Genomic DNA, 10672 nt, shown 5'->3' with positions numbered 1-10672 from the left:
AACAGAGAGAGAATAGTATCAGAAACAGGCTCTGACACACAAGCAGGGAAGGGAGGAAGGCTGTCCTGACAGGTCTCCAGGGCATCGTGCAGCTTTCCCTGATGCATGCGCAGGCAGTGCACCCTGTTGTCCCCAGCTCACCACAGCAGGGTCCCTTACAGACAGTGCTGGTCCCTGTAGCCTCTTGGAGCCCAAGTGTCAGTTTGAATGCAGTGGTAGGGCAACCAGACAGGGAGGGCTTTATGTAGTCCTGAGGCTTTCGCAACCCCCCGAGGTACAAAGCCAGCATTGGAGGGGGCGTAGGAAGGCGGGTTGATGCATGCTGCAGGCTGGGGCTGCTTCACAAGAGCCTTTTGCGTAACATCCGTGGGCTCAGGTGGTCTTTGACCCTGACCCATAGCCAAGCAGGCGCTACGAGAAAATGCCTCTGTTTGCTTTTCCTAACCCAAAGGCAGAGCTCATATCTGGGGGAAGGGGTGTGCACATGTGTGGGGAGAACAAAGGAAAAGAGAGGCACTTCATCTTTGCATGAGGGAGAGTAAGCAGCCTGCACCTCCTCTGTGATTTTACACATTGCAGTACAAAGTTCTCTTACCCAATGTGCTCAACCCAGTTACAAGGTGCAGACCTGTTTCCTCCACCTCCTTCCCGAATTCCTTTCGCCTCTTCCCCTGATAAACAGTGGCAAACATCATACTTGCAAGTTTCTGCTTATGTTTCTGCAAGCTTGTTCGTGCCAGAACCTCTTCAGATCCTCATGACTGGTTTCTTCTTGCTGCCCAAAGGCTGGCTCAGTTGCTAAACCATCCATGATCAGCTCCCAGAGACAGGAACCAGAACCCTGTGAATCTTCAGGAAGGCAAAAGCACTTTTGTGTGGCACTGGAAAGATGGCAAGACATATGTGTGGCCTGCAAATATCTGAGTGCATGTATGCACCACACCTGGCCCTTTCGACATCAGTTTTAGATCAGAACTTCCAGAATTTCTATTCTGTTTTTGGCAAACTGTTTTCAGTTATATAAACCATTATTGTTTTCTCCTGTCCAGGCAAGTTTTGCTGTCTCTCAGTCAATATTTGTTCTATAGTTTCAACATCTTTAGGAAGCATTAGAGAAAACCTGTTAATTATTTTCTAGACATGTAACCAGAGCAGGACAGGAATGATTGTTACCAAGAGAACTAATTCACCTACTTTTTTCACCTCTCAGTTTTGAAAGAACAAAGGCAGAAGCCTGTTAGTTGAAAGATCTGTGTTCATTACTTAAAGAAATAAGCAAAAATATAACGTAAATATGGAGATACCAATGTAGTATAAAAAATACTCCAATAGTAGCTGAAGTACAGAATTAAACCATTTTTTTCAGCATGGCCTTTCCCAGAAATTTACTTCAGACTTCTATTCTTTTCATATACTCAGAAAAATATTAAATTCTTGCTGTTGCTGCCCTTTACAATCTTTTTCAAATGTAATGCGAACAGTGGCACAGTCTCTTTGATTTATCTGTCATTTTTCCTACTTTCTGTTGGAGCCTTTTTGCATAGAGAGTATGTGTTTGTTCACTTTCTGAAACATCAAATCCTCAGGGATGTTCCAAGTCTGCTCTGAAGCCTTTCCTTCCCTGGATAACATCAGACACTAAAAATTCTACTGTGTTTAATATTAAGCTTCTATTTGGAGTAAAGAACATATTTAACACAGGTAACAAGAAAGGTTGATGCATATTAATTGTCCCAAAATTTTAAACAGTAGTCTTTCAATAACTCAACATTTCCATTTTTAAACTGAGATTTTCAAGTTTGCTAATTCCCACGGAGACTGAAGAGAAACAGCAATAAATATGTCCCTCTGGTAGATTTAGAGCCTTGCTTCAGCCCCTGGCAATGATGATGTCAGTCATATACATGCATTTTCACAAATATTTTACAAAATACTCACTAGTCTTAATTCATCATACTTAGAAGATCAAAATCAACATGGATTTTCTTTGGTCAGTGTCTCACATGACTGATAGTAAGAAGAAGGACTATAGCTTAATTTATTACTTTCTTGAATATCAAATAAAATAATTATTTATTTATTCTCTGCCAATTTGCAAATTATTATTATTATTTCTTCTAAGTTTCTTCTCTTCAAAAACCTGTATCCTGCTTTATATTCTCAGGGAGGTTCTTTCAGGATCAAAGCTACTCCTATAAAATGTTGTCAATAGTGTAGTTTTCCATGAAAATTCTATGGCAGAGGTTTTCAAATGAGTCTACAGTTACTCATACAAATGAAACAAAACCTGATGAGATATGGTCACCTCTGAAAATCTAGGTGAGTAGTCTTCTTATACTTACTGCATGTTGTCCTCAGCACTTTTACAGACAAGAGACCAATCCTGGCTTCACTGAAACAAAAATTTACTTCTGTTAATAATTTTAAATAAGATCAGTTCTAAACATATGCAAGAGCCATTACAGTCTCTTAAATTAATCTAAGGTCGTAAAAAAAAAAAAAATAAGAAACATGTAGTTTTGTATCAGCCATGACACAGCATTTCTTTAATTGTGTGCCTCCACTGATTTCTGCAGTGCTGGGCAGCTCATATCTGGTGCTGATGCCTGACAGAGCCTTAGTAATTATAACTTTTCTTTCATCCAGCTCCTCAGCTCTGGGATCTATACAAAGTCTAGGCGATGCCTGAGAAAACTCTTCTTTTGAACTGTTATCATGGTGGATTTGTGGGAGTGCAACTACAGTGAAGTCACACCAGTATTTCCCAGTCAGATTTCAACAACTGCAGAAGAGGACCTAGACAAGTCTGTACAATTTGAAGGTTACACAGTAAAATTTTGGCTCTATGCCTCTTCCAGTTTAGCTATACTTCCAAACACTGCCTACCTGAGACACAGTTTACACTAATGAAATCCTTTCACAAATACAGCTAAAACACTTCTTTGGTTCAATGAGACAAGCTTTTTAGGCAAAAAGGCCCCTCTGTGGTCAGTCACATCTAGATTGGGAGCGCATTGGAGGAGGGATGGAAGCTTGTTGGCAGACTAGCATTGTTATGGCAATTCAAGGGTGATTTTTTTCTCAGTCCTAACAGATGTAGCTATGCCAGCAGAACTATGTAAACTCATAAACAGTGTAAACTTTGCCTCAGTTAATCATCATTTGGATTCACTTGGGCTATGGGTTCAGCTGAGAAATGATGCCAGCAAGTGATCATAGATCTTTGAAACCTGGATATACCCCTTGCAGATTTGTACTTCTCACGCAAACAGAAAGGAACAGAATTTGGGTCAGGACTTCAATTGACTCTGACAGCGATGTGCACAGATCAAGTCAATGGCATCGACAGATTGCTGGGTTTTGAGAAAGCTCAGACAATCAAATTTAAAATAATTAATAAAACATTGATAACACACAAACATGCAAATAATCTCTATTGCAAAGCATACATTTACAAAACTTGTGCTGAATTCAACACCAAGTGTGATAAATTTCATATATAACTTCCCATTCAAATGTTTGAAGCAGGCAGCATATTTTGACTACTATAGAAAGTTTTTTACAAGTTGGTACAGATTTTTTTGGAACTGTGTTTAGCTGAAGGGGAAAAAAGTCTTCTACAATCGAATTTTGCCAAGAGGCGATAACTTCAGGCAGTGATACTGTGATTGAAATGTTTTCTGCATTAATAGCTTGTAAAAATTGGCAAGACTTTCCATTAGGAATAGCAATAGGAAATACACAGAAAAGGTCAGATTTTCAAAGGAAATGGCAGAAAAAAGTTTTCATTATAGGAGTTATTCTAGTTTCATTTATGACTTTACAATAAAATGGAAGAAACGAGACTCAAATTACTTTTTAAATTATTTTAACACAGCAACATTGAAGCTTTAAATATTAAAAGAACTAGCATTATATTTGTGGTCACAAGAGCAAGTCTAGCTCTTAGGAGAAAGCTGGCTCAAAGAACTTGTAATAGAAAATGGAGCATCCATTTCCAGCCAGACTACATATAGATTGAAAGATTTTTTTCTTTCTTCTTGTGGTTATTTATGTATGGAGTGCCATTCACAAACAGGGCTATCCATTAAACTCTAGGGGCATTTTGCGGAGGGATGAATGACTGCTGTGTGCACAGTGGATCCAAGTGTAGTCACTGCTCTGTGGAGCCAGGTTCAGATGAAAAAGCGACAAATGGCATGAGCTGAGCCAAGAACCTCCATGTACTTTGTAAGGAACAATTGTGTACACTGCCACCATCACAACTGTTCCTCTTGGTGGCACTCTGAGTACAGGAGTCAAGGACAGAACGGAATTGAAAACATTGGCCTTTGCACCATGCCAGCCTGTGTGCTACCTGTTTTTGTAATTTAATGATGTGACAATCTGCTTAAGGAGTAATTTTACATTGAAATCTTTATAAACAGTATTTAAGCAAACCTTGTTTTAAATGGTACCTTTATTCTCTTTAGCAAAACTTTGCGAGGATCGTGATTCTGAATTGAAATGTTTTTTCTAGATGTATTACTAAAATGGAAACAAGTTGAAACAAAGATGTAAAGTTTGCCAACAGGCTGGACAGCCTGGTGAGGAGAGCTTTAAACTACGAGTGATGAAAGACATGGACATACAGGAGTGAGTCCAGCAAAGAGCCATAAAGATCATTGAGCGATAAGGGAATCTGACCAAAGAAGAGGCTGAGAGAGCTGGGACTGTTCGGAATGAAAAGGGCTCCAGGGAATCTCATCAAGTGCATAAACAATGGGCAGGAGGGTATGAAGAAGACAGTCAAACCCTTCTCAGCAGTGCTTAGTTATATTCTCAGTAATAAAAAATGGTCAGGTAGCCTAAGATCTCCAGGGAGTAAATGTGAGAGTGGATGAGATTAAAAGGCTGCTGTCCTTTGCCCAGTTTGTATACTAGAATTCATGCCAACCAACCAAGAATCCCACGCTCACAGTCAAAGCTCCAGCGCATCTGGCAACACAGGTTAACCCCTTCATGCTAGACTGGCCACTTACTTAGTAACTCTGCCCTAGAAGCTAAAATCTCTGTTGACTACTTGGTTCATGAACCCCCAGAGCTAATAATTGGTAGTTTTAAGAGACCATGAATATTTGCAGCTGTATGGGAAAAGCAGCTAACTTACTATCTTCAGAAAAGGGACAGAAAATTATTTTAAAAGAAATGTAAAAGTTGAGGTTGTTTATGAAGGTCCTCAAACCATACCAGATCAGTGACACAAAAAAATTTCAGTGCCAAAAAACCGTCTGTGTTAGGAGCAAACAGGACCTGTTGTAAATACCTACAGAATCCATTCACACAACATAATCATTCAGAAAAAAAATCAATAATATTTCTGAATATTAATTTCTTGGATTATACATATGAATTTCAAAGGTCCAGACAGTGGTCACAAAACGGTCCACATCAATAGCCAAGTGATTGAAATAAATGCATTTGATCTGTTTCTTCAGAAAAACTCAACTTAGTAAGCCACAGAAACTGCTGTTGAGATGGACAGGGACAGTCAGATACAAACACTGAGCTGAACTGGGAAACCTCATAAATACCTTTGACATTTACATGCTGCTTGAATCTATTTAAATAACCACGTCTGTCACTTATCCTTCTTAGGAGTTTCCATGTCTCAGAAGGGCTCAGGAATGGTCTACTGCTAAGAACTACTCCATAAATAATTTGATTTCTGTAGTAACTGTAAACGTCAAAGGCAAATGATGTCATATCTATTAAAATTACAAAGCACACAGATTTCTGGTATTCTCTGAAATTAAAACAATTTTAAAAATATTGCACCTGGGTCATTGTGGTTTTAAATCAAGCCACCTTAGCATGGAAAATAATCAAAGCCAAATGCATATTATTTTTGCCTTTAAAAGTGCAGTGAAAATGGCTGTGTGAGGTTAGCCTCCAGTGTTAAACTTCCGTGCATATAATGGATCCTACATTAAAATGCATTTTCTTAATAGGTGATCTTACTAAAAAATTTCTAGGAAAGATGATAGCAAAATCATATTTGAAAGTGCCAGACACGTGAAAGCGTTTTTTGTTTATAGTTTCTTACAATAAATTTAAACATAAATGGGAATTAGCATTACTAGATATAAAATGTTCAATAGCATGGAAAATGAGAGTAAAGGAGACAGAACAGAAGTGAAATATCTTATTCCAGCGGAGAAAATTTTAAATTCATTACAATGCTAGATATGATATATATTTGTTATCTCAAAGTAAAAATAGTGTAATTTACCATTTGTAAAAACAGTTGGGCATAGGGGAGATTTGGTAGAACTGTGATAAGCATTTTAAGTGGTCTTGCATATAGGAAAAAATGGACACAGCAATGAGCTTACAAAAATGTTAACCCAACACCCCCAAAGAAAACAATGTAACTGTGTCAGGTTGCCTCTGTTCTCACATATGATTAACATGAATGTGTAAATCTTATGCAAAAGATAATTTTCTAGAATGTTTAAACTGGGCGTTAGACAGATCCTCTATTGACCCTTTCTATCTCAAAGAAACTAGTATGTAGAATGTTCCGAAGTCAGTAAGAAAATATGACTGAGCAAGTCATGCAAAAAAATGTTATTATTCCTTCACACAAGTTCATTGGAGCTCTTAAACATTCTTTTTTTAAATGAGTAGCATGAAAATTATTGAGCTACAAGTGAGGAACATGACAGATGAAGAGAAATAATGTAACTCTATGTAAATACATATAAAATTATTTTCAAGTCTCTATTGCTTTTATAGATATTGATCAAATAATGAAAAAAACCCACAACTATTCAAAGTCTAAGATATATGTGCGTTTCTTTATGACCATGAGCCAGCACTGTGCCCTTGTGGCCAAGAGGGCCAATGGCATCCTGGGGTGTATTAGAAGGGGGGTGATTAGTAGGTCAAGAGAGGTTCTCCTTCCCCTCTACTCTGCCCTGGTGAGACCACATCTGGAATATTGTGTCCAGTTCTGGGCCGCTCAGTTCCAGAAGGACACGGAACTGCTGGAGAGGGTCCAGCGCAGGGCAACCAAAATGATTAAGGGAGTGGAGCATTTCCCTTATGAGGAAAGGCTGAGGGAGCTGGGTCTCTTTAGCTTGGAGAAGAGGAGACTGAGGGGTGACCTTATTAATGTTTACAAATATACAAAGGGTGAGTGTCACGAGGATGGAGCCAGGCTCTTCTCGGTGATAAACAATGGTAGGACAAGGGGTAATGGGTTCAAACTGGAACACAAGAGGTTTCACTTAAATTTGAGAAGAAACTTCTTCTCAGTGAGGGTAACAGAGCACTGGAACAGGCTGCCCAGGGAGGTTGTGGAGTCTCCTACTCTGGAGACATTAAAAATCTGCTTGGACACGTTCCTGTGTAACCTCATCTGGGTGTTCCTGCTCCGGCAGGGGGATTGGACTAGATGATCTTTCGAGGTCCCTTCCAATCCCTAGCATTCTATGATTCTTATGCTGTACACATATGTGTGCAGTGGTAATAATTACTTGTTGTGCTGCAGTTGAACAGTCCTGCCACAAAGTTCATATCACCAGTTTACAGCTGTAAGAAAATCCTGTAACCTCTTCCACCCACCAGTGAGGGTCCTGTGTGCCCCCCTAGACTGTGAGGGGTGAGTAGCCCAGCCAGAGAAAAGGACCCAGGCCAGAATGTATCCATACAGTGCTGATTTTCACATACATGGCAACTGCAGTCTGTCAAAAATTAATGTCTTACACAGCGTTTGATATCACAGTCAGAGGGAAAACTAATGTATTGAGTTAGTGACATTACAGATCAATCAGTGACCTGTTCTTTGTGAACGAGAGGATCAGTGTCAGTTGCCCGTGTTGATTCTTTTAGATCTGTTGATAAAAATGGATGTTGACACACTGTGTCCTCTGACAGACTAAGTTGTACTTTGACAATTACTCTTTTCAAATTAAGAACTGTCGAAGGGTATATGGTCCATTTTCTTTATATCAAGAATCTCTTTCTGGTCTCTCGTCAATAGGGATGCCACAAATAGAAATAAGATTGTATTGCAGCCCTAGTACTACACTGAAATTCAGATCTGTTTCAATGAGCACAGATCATTTGCTGTCATAGCTGGCACTCAAACTCAGTGTTCTCACCCACATAGCCCTGAGGTGTTTGATCCTAAAATTCAGCACAGTTTTCATAATTCCTTTTGCATCCATCTGAATAATGTTGAACTTACGATTGTAGGAAACTTCACATGTTATGAAGATACAACCAGACTCAAGAGTCTCTTTGCCCACTATCTGACAGTTATTACCATTTTTCTGCTATTTAAGAAAGCAGAGATCTCCCACTTCTTCTGAAGAAGGCGTAGAAGAAACTACATTTCTTTCAGCACCTTGCCCAGTTACTTATGCTTATAGAGTAAAAATTTTACTGTCTCCTGAACTCAATCTGAACTCAAGCCATTTTCTGCTTTTACTCTTTCTTTTATACTACTTTTGAAAAAAGTTACATATAAGCCATATCTGGCTGTGCTGAGTCAAATTCTAATTGTTTTATGCCGTCTTCACCTGGGTGAATCACTTGAGCAAGCTCAGACTTTTGTAAGGTCTTTAAGATTTCTCTAGTTATATGCATATATAGCTTCATAATTATTTACTTTTAGTAATACAGTTTCTATCATGTCATGGCTATCTCCAGGCAAGCTAAATTTTGCAATTTAAAAGTTTTCTCTGTCACATTCTGTGTTCCTCCCCTTAAGTACCTCCCACAAATACACGTGTGTATGTCTGGGCACGTGTATAATGTGGGCTAAGCACCTGAGTGGAATTCCTCATATTAACTTTCAATGGGAACTCCTGTGTGCATAGCACAACATACATACTGTGAATGTTGGAAATAACATACAGGTATACATATCTACACATCAGACAATTTTTTATAAGGTCTAAGAATTAATTGGTTAGTTTAAAATGCTAAAATGATTCCCTTAGGATTTAGGAGCTAAGAATGCTCAGGGGTTTAGTGTCCTGACATCTCTTTAATTAGCAGTCTCCAAGATCTCACACTAAGAAGATGCTAAGCCAGTGCCTTCTGTCATATCTCAAGAGTTTCAGAAGGCTTGGAAGCCACAGAGGAAGGTAAATGTACTATGCCTGTGAGCTATACAATATGTACAAAGTACCATTTTCTTATTAGTATCAAGTTAGGACTTCTTGCTACCACTCCTGCTTTGATGGTGATGCAGTTCTAAAAGAAATCCTAAGAACAATCCAGCAAAAATGGGTGAAGTAAATAAAGATGCCGTTGAAAAATACTTGGAAAACAACCCCCAGTTTGCCAAGGAGTATTTCGACCGGAAATTGAGAGCAGAAGTGCTGGGAAGTATTTTTAAAGTGAGCCCTGGAGATGTGAAGGAAGGAGTCAGCTTCAAAGACATGTCCCGTCTGGAGGAATGTAACATACTTTTTGAGCTGCTAACAGAAATCCAGGACGAAGGAGGCCATATGGAAAAGATAGTGCACAAGGGCCTGCAGAGGCTGGCACAGCTGCTGGCAGCTGACCGGTGTAGTATGTTTATTTGTCGATCCCGAAATGGTATTCCAGAGGTAGCCACCAGGCTCCTCAATGTCACTCCAACTTCCAGCTTTGAGGACAATTTGGTGAATCCAGACAATGAGACTGTTTTTCCTCTGGACATCGGGATAGCAGGATGGGTTGCTCATACCAAGAAGTTTTTTAATGTACCTGATGTGAAAAAGGTAAGTGCCTTCTCTTAGGGAATGGATTTCTGTGCATTTGTTTACTCATCTTCCTGCATAGGGCTTGTGGTACAGAGTCACTCTTCAAAAATATCCCAGGGACGGAAATCCAGACCAAAAGCACAAGGAAAGCAGCAGCAGAGTTTACTTAAAATCCAGTAGAATCACATAATGTAGCCTAGTGACGTATTTCCCATATCCTTGCACAATAGTTGCACTGTAATTTACTATAATAAAGGAGAAGAATATTAGATTAATAGAGACCAATTGAGTACTTGTGTTTCTGTTGAACAAAACAGGCTCCTATTCTCTTTTCCAGTCCAGGCTTGCAAGTGTTCTCTCTTATCATTCCATGCTGCCGTATTTGTACCTCTGAATACAATTAATTCTCAGCTTTTGCCATTAGGATGCTTCCTTGTAAGTAAGTGAATGAAGCCAGATGAAGATTATGTCAATGTTCAGCTTCAAGTCTGTCTTCAAATTTAAAATAGCTTCAATTGACCATATCCAGGGCTTTTGTTCAGAACCAACCATAGAAGAAGATTAATGAGTCAGAACTGCTCTAACATTTTCAAAGTTCCTGTTAAATTCTCACAGAATCACCTTCTTTAGTTATGGTGCTGATAAGGGTTATTACAAATCTTAATTAAAATGATGAGTGACCTAACAGAAATTAAACTCGCATGAATAAGAACTGCTTTAAAAACTGCACTGAAACACAAGGGGAAACATAAATATGCTTTGTTGTAGATTTCTTTAAAAACAGCTAACCTTATATTACAAATGGTGACACCTTCATCTCTTTTTAGTCTTATGTGGAAAAGCTCAGCATAATAAGTGGTGCTAAGATAATTATACAAGATGACAGCCTGGATTCTCAGTATTTCCTATACAGTCAATTTAAAACTCTGGGC

At 38.9% G+C, this 10672-nt stretch overlaps 1 protein-coding gene across 1 annotated transcript in view; it reads left to right on the top strand.

The window, feature by feature from the left end:
- Positions 1–9278: 9278 nt before the first annotated feature.
- The window catches only part of PDE6C (phosphodiesterase 6C), a gene marked incomplete at both ends in the record, with an annotated part of 28452 nt that continues 27058 nt past the window's right edge, over positions 9279–10672 (top strand). Inside the window, one exon of the mRNA XM_080347365.1 lies at positions 9279–9758. Coding sequence (XP_080203491.1) covers positions 9279–9758 — 480 coding nt within the window. The remainder of the gene's footprint in view (positions 9759–10672) is intronic.

The sequence above is a fragment of the Nesoenas mayeri genome (genome assembly GCF_963082525.1).
Source record: "Nesoenas mayeri genome assembly, chromosome: 7".
NCBI classification, from domain to species: domain Eukaryota; kingdom Metazoa; phylum Chordata; class Aves; order Columbiformes; family Columbidae; genus Nesoenas; species Nesoenas mayeri.
This window is presented reverse-complemented; position numbering and strand designations above follow the sequence as displayed.